Source organism: Notamacropus eugenii, chromosome 2 (genome assembly GCF_028372415.1).
Source record: "Notamacropus eugenii isolate mMacEug1 chromosome 2, mMacEug1.pri_v2, whole genome shotgun sequence".
Lineage (NCBI taxonomy): Eukaryota > Metazoa > Chordata > Mammalia > Diprotodontia > Macropodidae > Notamacropus > Notamacropus eugenii.
Window position 1 is genome coordinate 357,841,197 of NC_092873.1, and position 21,695 is coordinate 357,862,891.

Below are 21,695 nucleotides of genomic sequence, written 5' to 3' on the forward strand. Positions count from 1 at the left end.
TATTCTCTGTGACCCCATTTAGAGTTTTCTTGGCAAAGATATTGCCATGGTTTGCCATTTCCTTCAGCTCATTTTACAGGTGAGAAAACTGAGACAAAGAGGATTAAGTGACTTGCCAGGTGACACAGCTATTAAGTGTCTGAGGCCAGATTTGAATTCAAGTCTTTCTGACTCCGGGCCGGACTCTACATCCACTGCAGCACCTAGATGCAAAGTAATTTCAAGAATGAGAGAGTCCTAATTAATACCTGGCTGGGGAGAAGGGGGAGAAAGCTTTATGCAAGCAGTGACATATGATTTGAACTTTAAAGAAAATAAGGGCGTCTACAAGACAGAAGTGAGAGAAGACATAGAATGCTTCCATCAGTTTTCATATCATCTCTGCACATGTTTCTTGTGCATCATTTCATCTTGGCAAATCATCTCTACATCACTGACCAGACTTTGATTCCCCTCCTTTCAATGTGGGAAAGTTCTCTGCATAATAAAATGCTTCCTAGAACATAAGAAGGCCTAAATTCAAATTCCCCTCTGATACATACTTACTGTGTGACTGGGAAAATCATGTGATTTTCTGTCCAAGAGTATTATTTGACCACTGCCCTGACTACACTCTTCTCCCTTCCAATTTGTTTCATTTCTTCTCATTTAAAGTCAGAAGGGACCTTAGAGATCTGTATCCAACCCCTTCATTTTACAGAGGAGAAAACTGACCTCCTGTACCAATTCAACTCTATACTCTCCACTCAATTATCCCCAATCACACCTTGCCAAACAACTTTGATTATTCCTGCCATTCATCCCCTTTGTTTCTACACCAGTGCTGCTGAATCAAAAAGCAGGAAGTAATGGAACTGGGTGGACCCATCTCACTACTAACTCATGTTATCTATTCTCAGCTGGATGAGACTAAGGAGAGGTAAATAGCCTGAGGTAGGCCAGGTGTGATAGTGAAAGGAGTTAAGTGGTCTGGGGTGGGTAAAGAGCCTCAGTGAAAGGAATGTTGAGTATCTAGGTGGTCTAGGATGGGGCAGATGCCTCAGACAGGACCCTAGAGATCTGGGCCACTGAAATGTGTGGGAAAATTGAAGGACTGGGCTGTTTTCAAAGACATGGTCTTTTTGGGGGGTCCAGATTCCATCACCCCATCATCCCCTTGACATCATCCCCTACTGTTTCCTCCACTGTAGTCTCTAATGAAGAGATGGCCCTTCTTCCTACCAAGGCCAACTCCCCTTGATCATCCTTACCCATCTTATCTTGCAGATTTCCGCCCTATCATCCTCTCTTCTCTTCAGTCTTTCCCTATTGTGGAAAACATCTACAAGGCATATATGCATACATGCATACATACATATATTTATAAATATATATTTATGTGTACATGTGTATGTATGTATTATGTATATGTACATATGGAGTGTAGGGTGTGTTCAGGGAGGACCAGTACCTCTGGTGTGATAGCTGCCGAGTCCTTTTTGGGGCTCTTCCCACCTTTCCACCTTCCACCTGTTCCACCTAACTCTCACCTGTGGCCCCAAGAAGCTGCAGCATGCTCAGCGGCCACATCCAGGTAAACTGTTTGGGCAGGCTGGCCAAACCAGGTTGAGGGTAACCAAGGGGATCCAACCCATTGATGAGTTAGGGAGGGTGTCTACCCAAGCATATGAAGACTTCGTCTGGTGGAATGGGCAGATGGGAATAATTTGTTCCAACAGCCATGAAGGCAGATGAAGCAGGCAATGTGGGGCACTTAGAGCTTGGTTAGACACCAAAGATGCCAAGGTCACCCACTGCATCCTGTACCATCGCCAGCCATCTTGACTCTGTCCTGTCACTGGACTATGATGACTGTGGAGGAGAGAGTGAGGCTGACAACTTCGTGCAACTCTGCCTCACTGAAATCCAATTTATGCAGGAATAAAAAGACATCCCCCAAAAGACATCAAGCATATGTACATACATGTTGTATACACACACACACACACACACACACACACACACACATGAGAAATGTTTAAAAAAATAATAATGTTACTATATCCGTGTCCTGGTCTGAAATTCATGGTCTCACACGAATGAAAAAGATCTAAAACACTTCCTTGAATTGAAAACAATCAAATTCACAAAGAATTCCCTTAAACCAAGAGACTATCTTATTTGTGGTGACTCATCTAGGAGTGGAAATGTCTGTATTTCATTCAGTTTAAGAACTGCAACTTTCAGGTTCACCTTTGACCAAGACAGGAGAATGTTTACAGGGAGGGAAGGTCATTCTCCCCAGGTACAGCCAATAATGTGGACATTACTATTGTTCCCTTTAAGCAAATCAAAACCACTAAATCCTGAACTTTTTACCTGTCTTTTATCCTGCTGAAGGAATTTTGTCTTTTGTTTTCTGAACAATTAAAAAAATGTAAGAAAACATTGCCTGAGTTAGGAAGAATTTCAATTAGCAGGGCAAGCTTTGCCCACTTGTAATTAACTCTGGGTAGTAATAGTAATAAATAAGCTGTCTCTGACAGACTTTTGGCTACAAATACGGTGTACTAAGTTGTTGGGTTTTTTCCATGTATCTACTGGTTCCTTCTCTGGTGCCCACATACACACCCAAATTTCCTCCTTTCTTTTGTAAGGTACCAACTTCTTTGTTATGAGGATATTTGGGGTGCTGAAGTAGAAAGAAAAGGAAGTTTGTCTGTGGAACACTAATAAAAATCAGCTTGAGAAGAGACACAGCCCATCATATAAAAGTGCTTGAGGAAAGAAATAATTTGTTTTAAGAGGATCAGAATGAAAATGGTCTTTCTCAGCAATAAGAGCACTGTCTGTGGTGAGAATCAATGCAAGCAAGGCCTTGTTTTTCATCAGTTCATTTACTTATTGAATGTTTTCAGGTCTTTGAAATTTGTAGTTAAGAAATTACAAATTCCAGAGTTTTTTGCAGACTGTGGGAAGATTGTTATATTGTCTTTGTGCTGTAATTAATAGAACTACAGATTTGAGGATTTTTTCAACAGATATTATGTATGAGGCATTGATTTGAGATATTAGAAGACAGAAAGAAGATTCCAGGTGAGCATATAAAGTAGGAAGAGAAGAAGAATGAGGAGGAGGAAGAAGATGAAGAGGAAGAAGAGAAGAAGAGGAAGAAGAACAAGGAGGAGAATAAGGAGGATGAGGAGAAGAAGAAGAAAAAGGAGAAGAAAAAGAAGAAAGTGATTAAAGAAGCTGCTTTTAAGAAACAGAGTATAGAAGTGGGAGTATCTGAAGCTAATGAGAAGAAGTGTTTGATTGGAGGAGAGTATTGGCAGGTAGCCAGCTGGAGGAAAGCAGAATCTTCTCACTGTGTAGAAAGAGCTAATTGAGCTTATTGCCCTATATAGCCTGAAAGGGGAAATCTCACAGGGGCACCTGTATTGTTTTGTCCCACCCTCTCCAGCTTAAGAGAGAGGAGGTAAAAGACAGGATTTAAATTTGTTGTACTTGGAAGATATGAAGATCTTTTTTTGCTAAAAAGAACTTAAGCCCTCCTCAGCAAGGGTAACTCTGCCAGAAGAAGTTGGCACTGCCTCAGTGACCTATAGATAGTAGAGAAGAGCTCTTTCCTAGAAGGACAACTGTGAAGACCAGAAAGGAAGCAGACAGATAAATAGCAAGGAAGTCTTTTGCCCAGCAAGTGACATGTGGCTTAAACTGTTCCATAAAGATATCAAAGAGTTTCCCTAGGCACAGAGGTTTCCCTACTCATGTGACTCAATGTTCAGTTTCTTTAACTGTATGTCCACTCCACTCCCATATCCACTAGACATCTTGTACATCAGTGGGAAAGTGTGATCCAGGTTTATGCGTAGACTGTAATGTTTTGATTTTTTCCTACTTTTACCTTATTCTGAGTAAATGTAACGGCCATTTGGCCTTTTGCCTTCTAATGAAAAATGTTATAATTATTCTTACTTTTGCCTTATTATTAAGTGTTTCATGCGTAAGGGTCAGTAGTATCATTGTGACTGATTTTTACAGATGGGAAGCATATTCATTGGGACTCAGGAGTTACAGTGGCAAGGAATAGAAGTCTATCAACTTCTCCCATGATATTGTTTCTTTTTCCAGAATATCTCTTGGATACATACCTTTGTCTCTACTTACAGAAAGATCTAGTCTAGATACAGTTTAGTCTTATACAGTTGTCTAGATTCAGAAGTGGTTAAATTATCTGGACTCAAAGACTATTGGTTAAGAAAGAAATGTGACAAATCTAGAGAAATCTATACCTCCCCTATTAACTCTAGTAAATAACTGAAAACAGTCCCCCCAAAAAAAACTAATGATAAGGAAATTTGAAAAGACACAAATGTAAGCCCCTCCATTCAGTCTAGAAGTGCAAAGGACAGAATCAGCTCCTGACTGAGGATCATGCAAACAAGAAGCAAAAGGGGGGCCACCAAGGACTGAACCACAGGGGGCCACCAAGAGACTGAGACAAAAGCCAGGGATTGAAGCAAAGGGTAGAACTTAATACCAGAAAAAAATTTGAAAATTTAATTTTTTTTAAAAAAACTCAATTCCAGCTACCCTCTCTAGACCAGCAGTGACATTGAGATTATGGAGAGGACAGGAGCAAACAAGACCAACCCAACCGATCTAAGTGATCTCAAGGGGACTGGTGGCTCAAGCACAAAGTTCTAACAACTAAGGCTGAAAATATAAATAAAAAGAGTAAAATACAAGAAAACTACTGATTAAGAGACATACAAAAGGTAAACCAAGAAAGAGAAAATAACCCCACAGCTATAGACCATTGTAACGGGACAAGTTAGAGCTGACCCCTGCCCATCGCAGGACGCTACACCGAGAGCCTGCCTAGGTAACATAGGGGCTTGTCAGTAGGGGTGGAACTAGATGGCGCTAGGAGGAAGGGTCTCGTCCTTGTTGGCAACGTGGCAGTTCCAGATACAGTTCCAAGTGCGTGGTGGAGAAGACATCCATATAAGGAAAAATGTTAGGTGATAGGTTCAATGTATATACTTAGGTATGTTTACATCATCAAGACTCTGTATGTATGTGAGCTAGCTGGAATAAACGGAGTTGATCGCCATCTTGCCTCCTGCCTCATTCATTACTCACTAGATCAAGACTCTTGCTGGACAAGAGTCTTGGGTTTGGGGTTTCGGGGACCCGTGAACCCCAACAGAGCATCTGATGGGAAAAAATATTACTTGACCACAAAGACTTCGAAAGTGAATAGAAGAAATGAAATGAAATAAAAAAATTAAATAAGAAATAAAATGAGAGTTTGGGGAAGAAAATATTGATTGATTGGCTAATAAATGTTTGTTGAATTGAATTATTCTCTGAATTTAGGAATCATTTCTATAGCAGTTCAAGAAACACTTCCATCCCTCTGCTGAATTCACATTCTACAACTTGAGAACCATCATACGGTGATATTAAGAGAAGTACTTTGTCTCCATGTTGAAGTAAGAAAATATGGAAAAAATGGAAATGGTTTTTAGATTGTTTGAAATTGAGCAAGAAGGAAGAAAGTGGCAAAGAACTGTAGGATGTCAGAGTTTTCTATGTCAATCCAACTCCCATATTTACCTATGACATAGAGGGAGAAAATAACTCCTCTAAGGTCATAGAACTCCTAAGTGGCAACTCTGATGCTAGAGTCCAAGTCTTGTGACTTTCAACCCAGGTCTCTTTAATAACGTGATCTGAACATTAAAATACGTGTGTATATGTGGTTGTTCAGTTGTGTCCAAATCTTTATGACCCCATGGACTTGACCATGTAGTTTTCTTGGCAAAGATACTGGCATGGTTTGCCATTTCTTTCTTCAATGTGTCCGCATTTTACTGATGAGGCAAATAGGAGTTGCCCAGGGTCACACAATTAGTAAGTGTCCAAGGCTGGATTTGAATTCCAATCTTCCCAACTCCAGGCCAGTGATCTATCTGTCATACCACCTAGCTGCCCCTATATGTGTGTGTATGTATCATATATGAATGTGTATATGAAATACAGACATAGTATCTTCTAAAGCACTGAGCACTAAGATAAGGAGGGAAAGTAAAAGATAGTTGGTATCTTGTGGTCCTAAGATACTATGAGCCTCCTATTTCCTTGCCCACCAAAAAGCAGCCCTGCTTCTCACATCCCATGAATAACTAAATTCTAGTTGAGTCACCCCAGCTATTCTGAAAGAGAGATACCATGACTCTAGCTGGAATGAGTCCAGGACACACTCAGCCAAAGGCTGTCCCCTGAAAGGGGGTCTGAAGAAACAAAAATTCCTTCACTCTGATTTGGATAGAGAAAAATAACTGAGTTTCAGCCAGGGAAAGACCACAGATAGTCAAGAGTAGTCTCACTCTGGAGAGGCCAGATCTGTATCCCCCTCTCCCCCTCCCCCATCCATGACACTTGCAAGCCTTGAGATTCATCCATTTAATCAATCCTTCTGCTTTCAAGCAGCTCTTAGGCAATAAACCAAATAAACAAACAGAGCAGCCACTGTGAAAGCAGGCATGAGATGCCAGAGCAAAATCACCTTTATTAGCCAGCTAACAAAAGCACTCCTATGTATTTCAGAATCCATTTTGACCAGTATCCAGAAGCAAAATATGATACAAGAGATATCCTGAGAACAGAGACCATGACACCCATTGAAATATTGAAATGATGAGGAGTTGGGACCTTCAAGAAAACCTAGCCTTAGGGATTGTTTTAGAGTAAATCTTTAAAAATTTTTCTTTTTTAGCCTTCCCCAGAAGTGGGGTCAGTACCAAGGACTGCATGCCACACCCCAAAAGAGTAGGATTGTGATTGAGCATTTTTCACCAAACAGAGACCCTGAAATAAAAGATCCTGAAGCTTCTCCAAGCAGCCTGACTTCAGTATCGGCCCCCAGGGCAGGGCACGCAGACCACACGTGGTGCACAGGCTGTCCGGGTCACACTGGGGCTGCAGGAGGCGGCTGTGGGGCAGGGGAGGCATGGCTTGCAGGGTGAGAAATCAGGGGTACAGGGGTTACAGGGGAGCCTAAGACAAAGAAAAAGATAGAAGGGTTAGTGCCATTATTCAAAGAATCCTTTTCAAAACTCAAGTCAATAACCTAGAAGAAGAAAACGGCAGAACTTGGTAAATGGTATTCTGGACCCTCCAGAACACTTACTTGCAGTCTTCACTCTCCAGTAGGCCTCGGTATGTGGCGATTTCACATTCCAGTCGGGCCTTAACATCCAAAAGGACTTTATATTCCTGATTCTGGCGTTCAAGATCAGAGCGGATGTCAGCCAGCTGGGACTCGATGCTCCCAATCATGCACTGCATCTGGGACAACTGGGAGCTATAGCGACCTTCAGTTTCTGCCAAAGTGGATTCCAAAGCATCTCTCTGGGGAAGAAGAAAGTGGCTTTGATGATCCTTTAGTTCATTCCCATTTGACAGCCAAAATTCATGCAACTCAATTCAATTAAGTCCCTGCTTTGTGAGAGGCAATGTAGTATCAATGCCTCAGGGGCTGGTTTTGGAGTTAGAAAATCCTGGGTTCAATTCCTGACACAAACTAGATATGTGGCCTGTGGAAGTCATTCAACTTCACAGTGCCTCGAGGCAACTCTGTAATGCTATCAATTATAAAAGAGTCCCTGATCTGCATCAGTGAATGGTTTGCACATTAATGGTCTGGACTGACCAAGTTCAAGATGCAATTGTTTAATGTGCTGGCTGCTAGGGAAGAAGCAAAGCTTTGTCTTAAGATTCACTTAGAAGGTAGGAAGGACTAAAGCCATCCCCAAAACGTATTTGTCATAGTGGAAAAGATGGGATTTCACTTGCATATGGAACTCCCAGAAGAAACTCCCCCTAGAAAGGAAAATTGACACTTTCTTCTCCACTTATAGTCTTAGCAAGTGCCAGGAGCAATGAAAGGGGGGATATTCCCCCAGAGTCACTCAGCAGCACGAGTCAGAAATGGGTCTTGAATGGGTCTTCTGGCTCCAAGGCTACCCCCCAACCCCCATGCCTTGCTGTCTCATTTGGTACAGACTAAGCAAATTTCCCCATGCATGAGGTTCGAGAATCCAGAAATGGTAATCTGGGAGAGTGAAAGGAGCTGGCAGCTTACCTGGCTAGGCCATGATAGAATGAATTTGCCAAACAATAGGCACTGGCAAGGTCGCACAAAGTTGGCACATGCTAGATTGGAAATCCAAATAAGCATCTCATTGAGATCAGTCTATTATTCTCCATGTGTCACCAACCTCTGTGACCTAGACAGTATCTCATCTGTTTCCTGACATCTGTGAGTAACTAGTAATTACTCATAAGCTTTATCTGTTCACTTACATAAACACAGAAGCCATTGCTGGGACTTGTCTAGTCCTCCTAGGCTTTGAGTCTATAATCACTCTGTGTTTTACACAAGATTTAAGATTTGGGCTCAGGTGCCCTCCACATGCCTTTGCATGGGGCCTATGACTCCCAGAGAAGCCCAGATTGGGGGTATTTACTGCATTTTGTACAAGGCAAAAAATTCAGGGGTGAGGGTGGGGGAACAATTAAGTGTCTATGCAGCTGGATTTTAGAAGATCTCAGTGGTGGTGCTCACCAGGCTGTTCTGGGCCTGCAGTTCGATCTCCAGGGAGTTGACAGTACGTCTCAGCTCGATGATCTCTGACTGGCAGCTCTGCAGCTGTTCTGAGCTGGATACCACCTGCTGATTCAGCTCCTCTGTCTGAAACACCCCCCCCCCCCCCAAAAAAAAGGACTGGGTCAAGAGCCAATCACTTAGCACCAGAGATGCTGAGAGGCAAGAGGTGCCAGTGAGTGGTTAGTCCCCTACCTGTGTGTTGAACCAATCCTCAGCATCTCGGCGATTGTTCTCCACCAACGTCTCATACTGGCACCTCATGTCATCCAGCACACGGTTCAGGTCAACAGGAGGGGCGCAGTCCACCTCGATGTTGAGCCGGTCTCCAAGCTGACAGCGCAGCGTATTCACTTCCTGAAGCAAGAAACAAGTATAAGCCAAAGATATCACAGACTCTCACTAATCCAGCCTCAAAGGCTGGTCTTTACCTCCTCATGATTCTTCTTGAGACAGAGCAGCTCTTCCTTCAGGGACTCCACCTGGGCCTCCAGGTCCGCCTTGCACAGGGTTAAGTCATCCAGGATCCTGCGCAGGCCATTGATGTCAGCCTCCACCAGCTGGCGCAGGGACACCTCTGTCTCATACCTGTGGACATAAAATAGTCCCAGAAATCAGCCAGCAGAGTGATGCAAGATAAAATGCCTATTTCCTAGACCTAGAGATGCAAGGGATCTCAGAGACCACCTTCCTCGCTTTACAGATGAGGAAACAGAGACCCAAAAAAGATAAACAGTCCAAGATCATACAAGTAACTTCAGAGGCAGGCTTTGAATTCAGATCTTCTGAATCCAGCCACTGGGCTCTTCCCTATGCCATCTTGCCTCCAATTTGGAAACTAGAAATCAATACACTTCCACCTGTACTGGTGGTATTTCATAGGCTCATAAATCAAGAGTGAGAAGGGACTCCAGACACTATTTAAAAAAAGGACTCAACCTTTCTTTGTGTCATGGGACCCTTTAGCAATCTGGTAAAATCTATGAACTTATTCTCAGGAAAATGTTTTTAAATACATCAAATAAAATCCACAAAATTAAGTCTATTGAAATAAATATTTCTTTAAATAAATATATTTTATTGAAAAAAATCTGTTTTTACCTTCCAAGTTCATAGGCCTCCTGAAATTTACCCATGGCCTTTCCTTGAACCCCAACTCAAGAATTGTTTATCTAATTCAACCTCCATATTTTACAGATGAAGAAACTAAGGCACAACACAGCTGAGTCTTTTCCTAAGAACACATGAATACAAAGGATCAGAGGCAAGATTTAAACCTAGACCCTCTCACTCCAATAGACTTTCCACTACACTCAATCCAAGTTTCCATTCAAAACACTTAGTTGCAGCATTATTAGCACCATGGCTCTACCAGGAAGGTGGGAGGATGTCTAGGGATAATGCCAGTTCCCTGACTCTTCCAGAAAACTTACTTGGTTCTGAAATCATCAGCAGCCAGCTTGGCATTGTCAATCTGTACCACCAGCCTAGCATTCTCCGCCTTGGTACACAGAGTCTGAAAACAAAAAGCAGAATAAATTAATGAATAAATTAATGAGCCTTGGAAATAATGCGAGGTAGAGGCCAGATGGAAATGGATCAGACTCCTTCTGGGGCATTTCATTCCAGACTCCTAGAGAATAAAATCTTCATCTAGCTCAAAGGCAAAAGGAAAGAGTCTAAGTGTCCCCTAGAATCTGACTTTTTTCTTCTGTTTGCATATGTCTCTCGCTAACCATAATTTCAAGGAACATGAACTGAGGAGAGAGTAAATGTCTCTATCTAAGCAATGTAGTACAGTGGAAAGGGTGGCATGTTTAATGAGGACCTAAGTTAAAATTCTGGATCTGATGTGTACCTGCCTAAAGACTGCTGGGGGTACAGTGGATAGAGCATGGAACAAGAGTCAGAATGACCTAAATTCAAATGGGGTCAGACACTTTTCTAGCTGTGTGACCTTAGGCAAATCATTTAACCTCTGTCTACCCCTGTTTCCTCAACTGTAAAATTGGACTAATAATAACACCTACTTTCCAGGGTTGTTGTGAGGATTAAATAAGATAATATTTGTAAAGTACTGAGCACAATGGTTGGCACACAGTAGGCACTTGATAAATGTTTAGATCTTTCTTTCTGTTCTTTCTTCCTTCCTCCTTCCCTCCCTTCCTACCTTTTTTCTTTCCCTTTTTTCTTTTTTTCCTTTCTTCCTTCTACTTACTATCTGTGGGATGTCAGGCAAACGACTCATCTTGTTTAGTGATTTCAGTCATATCCAACTCCTTGTAAACCCATTTGGGGTTTTCTTGGCAAAGATTTGCCAAGTAGTTTGCTATTCCTTCTCTACCTCATTTTACAGATGAGAAAACTGAGGCAAACAGAGTTAAGTGACTTGCTCAGGGTCACACAGATGAAAATGGATCTGAGGCCAGATTTGAACTCATGAGGATGAGTCTTCCTGATCCCAGTGCTCTATGGGCTTCAATTTCTTTATCAGTAAAAATGAAGGAGTTGAACTAAGATCTCTTTCAGCTCTAAATCTAGGCTTCCATGATCCCAAGTCATATCTACATGCCCTTCCTGGTCTGAGTGAATGTTAGGAGGAAATCTGTTGTATGGTATCTCCTGGGTTTTCAGAAGACATAAAATCCAACTCTTATGGAAGCATGTCTCCATGGTATAGTGATAGCCTATTAGTGTCTGAGCTCTTACCTTCTTCTGGAGTTCCTCAATGGTCCTAAAATAGGACTGATAGTCAGGGCACATATAAGGGACTTGCTGCTCACACCATTCTCGGATCCTGCCCTCCAGGTCCGCATTCTCCCGCTCCAGCTGGCGTACCTTCTCCAAGTAGTTGGCCAAGCGGTCATTCAAAAACTGCATGGTCTCCTTCTCACTGCCATTGAGGATACCCTCACCAAACCAGCCTCCAATCCCAGAATAGCTGGAAGAGAACCCACTAGTGGGAGGGCAGAAGGTAGGCAACCAGCTAGCTGTCCTACACCTCGGTCTGCTTAGGCCAACAGAGCAGGTTGAGAAGCTCCGGCCCCCATGAGAGAGACTTGGGAGCTTACAGGAGCTGCTAGAGTATACTGTGGATACTCGTGTGGATCCCCCACTTGCCCCATACAGACCCTTGAGAGAGCCAGAAGACAAGGCAGTTTTGTGGCCCTGGGAAGCCATTGTACAGGCACAATGTTGCTTGTGGATCAGGGTAAGCAAGTCCCCTAGATCCTGTAAGCCCTTACCTGACTCTGCCTCTTATATCCCCATACCAGTGGGCGTTGGCATATTACAAAGAGTTTTCTCCTCATTAAATTTAATACTAAATTTCTACCAGAACATCTCATTAGTCTGTTATTTAGCTGCTCGTGAATATTGCCTTGCCTCGTAAAAAAACACACTCCGTTTGGTTGACTGCTAAGTCAAGATTCATCTCTCCCACTCCATGTTGCTGGGATGAGAGTCTTAAGTTAATTCTTCAAAGGGACCTGTCATCAGAGTCCAGACCTCAGTCTCGTTAACCAAGCGTGGGAGCCAAGGTCTAGAAACTGGCATCCATTCCCTCACTTTCACCAGCTGTTTCTCCTTTTATGAGCCCTAGAGCATAGAGGCTTCTAGGCTAGCTCCAGCTTAGCCAACAGGACATCTCCTTGGCAGTTAACATGTGAATTTACCAAGTAAGAAACTCTAGGAGAGAGGAGAAGAGATGGTGAAGACTCTTGGGTGATCTGGCAGAAACCAGGAACAAACTCTAGCTCTGAGGATTTTCTATTACCATAAGACCTATTTTAGTTAGTGGTGGAAGGTTGAGAATAGTCTTAGACTTCATGAAGCCCTAACAGAAAGGCAGCTGGGTAAAGCCATGGATAGAGCACTAGTCTTAGAGTCTGGAAGACCTGAGTTCAAATCCTGTTTTAGACACTTACTAGCTATGTGACCCTAAGTTGCTTAATTTCTCTATATCTCAGTTTTCTCCTCCATAAAACAGAGATAATCATAGAGCATACTTCACAGAGCTGTTCTAAGACCCAAATGAGAAAATATATATAAAGTGTTTTGCAAACGTTAAAGGTTTATATAAATGTTAGCTATCATTATTCATGTAAAAAGTTATCTCATATGATAATTACCCATGCTGATTTCCATCACTATGAAATTTTTAAATACATGTTTTAGTGATGCTTTTTTAAAACACTAATATCACTTCTCAGTGATGCCACTATGGAACCTTTCTGGGGGCAAGTAGAAGGCACAGCAGTGCTAAACCTGGATTCAGGAAGAGCTGAGTTCAAATGTGGCTTCTTTTTTTTATTCTAAATCATTTTGTTTTCAGTTTTCTACAATCACTTCCATATATCTTAGATTTTTTCACCTCCCTCCCCCTCTTCAAGATAGCATGCAATCTTATATAGGTTCTATACATACATTCCTATAAAATACTTTCACTTTAATTATGTTGCATAGAAGAATTAAAATAAATGAGAGAAACCATAAAACAGAACAAACAAAACATAACACAAGAGAAAATCGTCTGCTTCATTCTGCGATCTAGTTCCATAGTTCTTTCTCTGGATATGGAAGGTGTTTTGGGAAGGAGTCCATTGGGAATTTTTTAGGTCCTTGCATTGCTGTGAAGGACTAAGTCTACCAGAAAAATTCCTGTGGTTGTTGCTGTGTACAAAGTTCTCCTGGTTCTGCTCCTTTCACTCAGCATCAGTTCATACAAGTTCTTCCAGCCCTCTCTGAAGTCTTCCTGTTCATCATTTCTTACAGCACAACAGTATTCCATTACATTCATATACCACAACTTATTCAGCCATTCCCCAATTGATGGGCTTCCCCTTGATTTCCAGTTTTTGGCCACCACAAAGAGAGCTGCTATAAATATCTTTGTACATGTGGGACCCCAAATGTGGCTTCTGACACCTACTAGCTGTGTAACCCTAGACAAATCACTTAACTGCTACCTACCTCAGTTTCCTCAACTGCAAAATGAAAATATTAATAGTACCTACCTGCCAGGGTGGTCATGAGAATGAAATTAGATATTTTTAAATGCCTAGTGCATAGTAGGTGCTTTAATATATGCCTGTTTTCTCCCTTCTTTCCTACTTAACAAAAAAAAAAAAAGGCATCATTAAGCAGAACCATTGCACTGACCAGAGTCTTGAAGTCCCTCATTTTTTTCTTTTATGTTATTGTGGTCACCTAATAATTCATTCTCTTGGCTCTACTTACTTCACTCCTACCATTTCTGAGGGAAGGTATATATTCTCCTCCTCTCTCTGGTTGGTAATTTAAGAATGCTATTCTTTTGAAGTCATGGATATTCTTGTTTCAGAGACTTTCAAGAGATTCCACATGATCATTGAAAGCCCATCATGGTCTGGCTTGAACTTATTTTTTTCCAGATTTACAGGACAACGACTTTCTAACTCCGGGTCCAATGCTCTATCCACCAAGCCACCTACCTGCCTTCTGACACTCAATATTCTACCAAAATAATGCCTATACTCAGTATTTCATCTCCTGCCTCCATACCTTTGCATAGGCAGTACCCCTTGCCTGGAATGAACTGCCTTCTCACCCCAGTTTCTTAGACTCCCTAGTTTCCTTCCAGGCTCAACTGACATGATACCTCCTTATGGGAGATATTTCCTGATCTCTTAGTTGTTAGTATTTTCTACCTCCTCAATTTCATATATAATGTTTATATTTTACATATTATTTTATATTATATATTACAAAAAATTATACATATAGAATTAATTATAAATATTCTATTTTGTTTGCATATTATATATTTATACATATATATTTACACATTGTATTTCCTTCAGTTAGCTCCTTCAGAGTAGGAATTTTTGTGTTGTTTTGTCCATGTATCCTCAGCACCCAGTAGCACCTTGCTCACAAGTGGGCACCTAGCGTATATCTATTGCATTGGATTAAATTACAACATGCACATTTGCTACAGCATGTAAGTAACTGAATGACACTGAATGACATTTTCAAGAAGAAAATATGATGTAATAGGGAATGTTGAACTAGGAATCAGGACATCTTGGTTAGAGTGGCATTTGTGACACCAACTAGCCGCATGTCTTAAAGCAAGTCATCGCTCCCCTTTGGGTCTCAGTTCCTTCATTAGTAAAATGAAAGTGTTGGACCGGATGATCTCAAAGATACCTTCCAGCTCTAGGCTTAGGATGTTTTTTTTTCCTAAAACTGAAAAATCAATCTGTATTTCAAGGGTAAAAGGTTAGAAAGGCTCATAAAAAGAAACTTAGAGACTGTCAAAGAACTTCAAGATGATCTAGCTGAATTTCCTCATCTTACAGGTTAGGAATCTGAGGCTACTGCTACCACTACTAGATATAATGATGGAGAGACAGAGAGATAGACAGTGAGAGAAAGACAGGGACAAAGAGGGGAGAGAGACAGAGAGAGAGAGAGAGAGAGAGAGAATTTATTAAGTGCTTTCTATGTGCCAGGCACTATTAGCTCTTGAAGGTTTGCAAAGCACTTTGCATATATCATCTCATTTGATCCTCACAAAAATTTTGGGAGGTAGGAGCTATTGTTATCCCCATTTTACAGTTAAGGAAACTGAGGCTGAAAGAGTTTAAGTGGTTTTGCCGGGGTGACATAGTAGTAAGTATCTGAAATATGAATTGAAACAAAGTCTTCCTGACTCCAGGTCCAATGCTCTATCCTCCAAGCGACCACAAATTCCTGGAACAGGGAAGTGATTTGTCCCAGGTTGCACAGATTATCTGTGGTAAAGCCAGGACAAAAAGCCTAGCAGATCTTCTGAGTCCAATGTTTTATTTATCATACCATGTCTCCTCTAGTGGAAATGGAACAGAATAGAGAAAAATCAAAGGATATGGAGGAAAGTGTTGAAAGTTGAGCCACATAATTTAATGACTGACCAATCATGGGGTTTGGGATGGTTTTGTCTTTCTTTTAGGACACATGCTGTTTTCCCATAACTGCCTTCATCCCAGGATGCTGGAACAAATCATTGTTGACAGGTCCAAGAAAAAAGATGAGCTTTGTCAAGTCTGACAATGGAAAAATAAATGCCTCACCCTGGCATCTGTCTGTCCCCAAGGAGGGGTTGACACTGATTTGTTGTGATGAGACTCTTATTGCTAAGCAACTGTTGGTTATATGTTTAGGAGAGTTTTGAGCACATAGAATACATCTCCAAAGGGGTTTGGCCAGAGCCCCCTGTTTGAAGCAATGTTTAGGGGGCCTCATGAGTCAACATGTCATCCCCATGCCCTAGAGGTCCAGGAAAAGAGTGCCACAGCACATCGAACACAACCACAGGGTTTTGATTGGGTGCCAGCTACCTCTCATCATTGGGAATATATTTGTGCAAAAGGACGCCACTGAGACGGAGACCAGAGAGAGCTCTGATTTGTTCTCATTCCCCATGCATGTGAGAACAGGTCCCTTCTCCATCCCTTGGAGGCCTCCATGGGGTAGACTCTCTAGAATGAGCAAGACAGCTTCTCTTTTGATCCCAGCACTCCAGAGAGATCAAGGCAGAGAAAATTCTGGAGGAAAAGTCAGTGCTATTTTCAGGATGTTTCCAGAAGAAAAAGTCATCTGTGAAGTAGTATGTATATTTCCTTGCCTAGTAAATATGAGTTGCTTAGAAAGGGTTTCAATGAAGGAAAAGAAAGGGGGAAGGGGAAGGAAACAGCATTAATTCTCTTGCCATCCCCTCTCTGTCTATTCAAATCCTACCCATCCTGGAGGAAGGTGTTAGAGGTCATAAGAAATCTTAGCTGCTCAGTAGGATAGGCATAAGGACTTCACCTGTGATTTCCTTAGTAAGGGGGAACTTCTGGGACCAGAAACTCCCTCTAACAAAATCATTATTACCAATCATTATCTTTCCCCAAATACCTCTTCTCTTCTAAACTTGCCTCTTACTATCAAAGACAAGTCACCCTGACTGACAATCTCCAAGCTATTTTCAATTTCAGTCACATCCTTGCCTTCCATATCCACTCTGTCCACAAGTCACAATATCTTGTGTATATGAGCCCCTCCACTCACACAGCCACCACCCTGGGGCAGGTTCACCTCACCTCACCTCTGGACTATTGCAATAACCTATTTATTGGTCTTTCTACTACAAATCTCTTCTCATTCCAGTACATCTGCCATTCAGGTGTCAAAGTAATTTTCCTAAAGCACAGATCTGACCATGCCACCCACCCTCCTTACGCAATAAACCTTAGGGGTTCCCTATTACCTCCAGGATCAAATAGAAAATCTTCTGTTTGGTTTTTAAAGCCCCTAACAAGTTGTGCACCCTCCTGCCATTCCAGTCTTTTTATAATCTACTCCAAACTTCTTACACTTCAAACATCCAGCATCCTCACACAGGATGCTCTCTCTCCCAACTTTTGTACCTTTACATTGACTGTCCACCATACCCAGGATGTTCTCCTTCCCCATTTCTACCTGCTGGCTTTCCTAGCTTCTTTGAAGACTCAGTTCACATCTTGCCCTCTGTAAGAAACCTTCCCTGTCCTTAATGCATATTTACATAGAGGATAGATAGATGGTAGATACTTAGATACATAGAGGATATAGATATGTAGACAGATGGATAGATACTTAGATAGATAGATAAAGGATAGATAGATGGATACATACATAGACAGAGGATAGATGGATGATAGATAGACACATAGATACATAGATAGATAGACAGACAGATAGATAGATAGATAGATAGATAGATAGATAGATAGATAGATAAACAGAGCAAATGTTTATTAAGTGGCACTATGTTAAGCATTCAGTTTACAAATATAAGAAAGCAAAGTGGTCTTTGCCCTCAAGGAGCTTATATGCTAATGAGGGTACACAACCCATGAACAAAAGATGGAGAAAGATGGGCTGTAATGTTGTGGAGATAGCTAAATAGTGAGGAGGCCTTTTTCTGGGCAAGATGTGGCAAAAGCTCCTTTATCAAGCCCAATATTCCAGTGGCAGAGTCCAAGGTTCCAGTAGAAGAAGGTTGAAGAGGGATGGTCAGGAGTCTGACACATAGCACAACAAAAAATTGCTATAAATTTTGAAACATTTTTTAAATGAGCTTAGATTTTATTGATCATGGCAGTGTTTACATGCCTTTGAGAAACAGTAAAACTTTTAAGACATTCAGTCTATAAAAGGCATGTTTGCTTATATATTGTACAGAATCAAACTAATATTTTGTTGGAATTAAATAAAGGACAAAGCCCAAGGCATGCTCCACATAAACTCGCAGGCCCTTTGCAATAACTCCAAGGCCCCTGAGGATCTGTACTCCAGAGACTGGAAATAACCACCTTATCCTATTCCCTACTTTATCCTATTCCCTACTTCATTGTTTAATTCAATTAAACAAACACTTATTAAATATTTATTATGGACTAAGTGCTAAGCCCTGGGAAGACAAAAACAGAAACAATCTCTTATCAGAGTTTACTTCCTACTGCAAGGGGTGGGGGGGTTGTGGGGGGAGATGAGGAGAAGGGGTTATGTAATATGTACACTATTAAGTAAGTAACAAGTATTTCTTTAGCCACTGATTTGTGTCAAATGTAGTATCTAGAATGTAATGTATCTAGTATTTAGTAATGTATCTAGTATCTAGCAATGTAAACCAGGTCATTACAGCAAAGTAATACCCTGGGAAGAGATAATTTCCAAAAGAAGTTGTATATGTGTTCATCCTTCGTTGCTGCAGAAGACCATGCCATCAGAGAAATAATGACATGACTTGCACTTGACTTTGTTTTGAGTGAGGGAGGGCTGTGCAGGTCATCAGCCTCATTTCTCCTCCAGAGCCATTGAATCCAGTGATGACGGGAGATGACCCAGGATGAGGCAGTTGGGGTTAAGTGACTTGCCAAAGTCACAGCTAGTGAGTGTCAAGTGTCTGAGGTGAGATTTGAACTCAGGTCCTCCTGACTCCTGCACTGGTGCTCTATCCACTGCACCACAAAGATGAACACACATATCCCAAAAGAAGAGATACCTAATGACTGAGGGATCAGAAAAGGCCCCATGGAGGAGATAACATTTACATTCTAATTTGAAGGAATCTAAGGATTCTACAGAACACAGTAAGAAAGGAAAGCATTCAAGGCATACAAGTCCACTGATGAAAAGCCACTGAGGTGGGATATGGAATGTTGTAAACACTGAATGGGCTACCAAACCAGTTTGACTGGAATACAAGTAACATGAAAGGAGAATAATATAAAATAAAACTGAAGGTGTAGGTGGGAACCAGACTGCAGAGGGCTTTAAATAATAGGCTAAGGATCTTATGTTTTACCCTAGAGGCAAAAAGTAACCACTGATGATTTTTTTCAGAAAGGTTGTGACGTGGATATATCATATCACAAGGATAATCAATTGCTGAAATTCCTAAACAGTAAACTTTATGAGAGCAAAAGAATGTGTCCTATATAATAATCATTATGTCTCCCTATTCCCTCCTCCAGTCCAAGCACATAGTGAGTGCTTAATGGACTTTTATTGAATTAAGTTAAATTGAATTCTTAATATCTCTTTCAACAACCATTCTGAAACATTTTGAGGGGAGGGGGTCTCAAGATCCCTTTACATTCTTAAAAATTTTTGAGAATCCCAAATAGCTTTGTTCAGGTGGTTATCTCCATTAATATTTACTATATTAGGAATTAAAATATCTTGGTATCTTTTTATTTTTTGTATTTTTTCCAATTACATATAATAACAATTTTTAACATTTTGTTTTAAAATTTGAATTCCAAATTCTCTCCCTCTCTCCCTTTCTTCTCCCCTCCTTAAGAAAGCAAGCTATTTGATGTAGATTATACCTGTGCAGTCATGCAAAACTATTTCCATATTAATCATGTTGCGAAAGCAAATACTGATCAAAAAATAAACAAGAAAAATGAAGTTTTAAAAAGTATTCTTTAATCTGCATTCAGACACCATGAGTTCTTTCTTCACAGGTGAACACTTCAGTATTATTATGAAAATAGTTTTGACTTTGTAGACCTCCAGGGGTCCTCTAAGCATACTTTGAGAATTGATGCCCTACAACATCACACTAGGTTCCTAATAGCCACAGAACACATCACAAAGTCACAGAACGTGGGAATTCCCTCATCTTACAGATAACAAAATTTAGTCCCAGAACAGTTAAGCAACCAGGATCACACAGCAAACAAAAGGCTGAGCCAAGACTCAAACCTTCAGGTCTTCTGATTCTAAGGCCACAACCAACTAAGTATTTTGTAGAAACAATGAAATGATCATAAAAGAGAAGAAGGAAAAGAGGCAAAGGAACTAGGTGGCCTGCAAGTAGCCCTCTGAAGATTAAGATCATAGACTCACAGATTTAGCAATGGAAAAGATCTTCGGATCCAACCCCTTCATTTTGCTGTTTGGGAAACCGAGGCTCAGACAGATTATATGACTTGCCAACTGAGTCACCCTGGTTAAGGAGCAGAGCCAAGATTTAAACTCAAGTCCAATGCCAGTGGTTTATTCTACTGTTCTAGAGCACTTTTAGCATTAGAAATTCCAATTGTACTTTACATGTCCAAAGCCAGAATAGCCAATGAGGAGAAGACTCTGGAAAAGCAGTCCCAAAGCAAAAACTACATCTAGAATCTCACTTATGATTTTTTGAAAGATAAACATAAAATAAAACTTTTTATGAATGTTTTAAACATGGGATTAAAACACCCTTTAGTAATTTGAAAATTTGATTAAATTTTGATTTGTCCTTTCTTTATGAATAAATAAAAATACTCATCTCAATAATGCTTAGAGTAGAATAAAAAAATGCACTATATACATTGCGAAGTACCCCCAAGAGAACCCTCTGTTCCAGCCAGGCTAGTCTGTCTACCCACTTGTCTCCTACCTGTGCCTTTGCTCATGCCAGTTCTCCCATCTGAAATATCCTTCCCTTTGCCCTTCCTCCCTATATATCTAGATACTATCTATCCTTCAGGGTTCAGCTCAAATCCCACTTCCTCCATAAAGTTTTCTCTGATCACTCCCAACACCATCCCTCTGCTGTACTCCCAGAGCTTTTACTTTTTTTTAATTTTACTTCTAGTTTTAACTTTTTTTACTTTTATTTTTTTAATAATTTATGAAAGCATTTCCATAACATATCATAATAAAAAAAAAAGATGATTTCACATGAAACTATAAATCTGTTGCATATGACTTGGTACTCCTTTTAAATATACAAAAAAGTTATCCTATAAATTTTTTTCTTCCCTCCCTTCCACCCTGCCCTAGAGTCTTACTACTCCAGATCTGGCACCCTATCCACTTTGCCCCTAGCCACCCTAGAATAGTTCAGAAAACATCAAAGTATTTGTTGAAATCCCCTAGAATGAGGGCAAAAGTTAAGATAAAGAGGGAGACTCTAAACCAGGCACTAAACTCATTGGGAAAGGAGGGAGAACATCCCGAAGGATCAATATATTATAGCTGCCAGGATGCTGATTTGTTAACAAGTTTAGATAGAGTGTATCTCAAAGAAAGAAACAATGCTAAATGATGGCAAATGAGGAAAAAATCTAAGAATCTGGAAATAATCGTGGAGAACAAGGGATATTCAAACTCCCCTCACTAAGACCAGTAAGTCAAGGGGTATGAGACAAGATACAATCAGAACCAGTAGAGAGAGCATCAGGCCTGGCATCAGGACAGCTCATCTTCCTAAGTTCAAATTTGGCTTCAGACACTTACTGACTTTGTAGTCCTGGGCTAGTCATTTAACCCACTTTGCCTCAGTTTCTTCTTCCATAAAATGAGCTGAAGAAGGAAATGGCAAACTATATCTTTACCAATAAAACACCAAATGGGGTCACAAAGAATCAGACATGACTATAAGACAACTCAACAAAAGCCAGAAGACAAGTAGGATGGTGAGGGACCTCTCCTCCAAGCCATATGAGAAACAGATGAAGGAAATACAGACATTTAGAAAAAGAGAAGATTCATA

General features: G+C 40.8%; 1 protein-coding gene across 2 annotated transcripts; it reads right to left on the bottom strand.

Moving 5' to 3' along the window:
• Positions 1-6,522: 6,522 nt before the first annotated feature.
• KRT35 (keratin 35) lies at positions 6,523-20,626 on the bottom strand. Of its 2 annotated transcripts, XM_072646431.1 has the most exons (8): positions 20,598-20,626; positions 11,366-11,597; positions 10,090-10,172; positions 9,088-9,244; positions 8,852-9,013; positions 8,618-8,743; positions 7,181-7,401; positions 6,523-7,047 (listed from the first exon to the last, which is right to left on the bottom strand). In XM_072646431.1, exons 2-8 carry the CDS (start codon positions 11,534-11,536, stop codon positions 6,900-6,902), a joined length of 1,068 nt encoding a protein of 355 aa, XP_072502532.1. In that variant the 5' UTR covers positions 11,537-11,597; positions 20,598-20,626; the 3' UTR covers positions 6,523-6,899. The 2 variants fall into 2 exon arrangements, with proteins under 2 accessions (XP_072502532.1, XP_072502531.1); XM_072646430.1 differs by lacking the exon at positions 20,598-20,626 and having other exon boundaries at positions 11,366-14,363.
• Between the last annotated feature and the right edge of the window lie 1,069 nt (positions 20,627-21,695).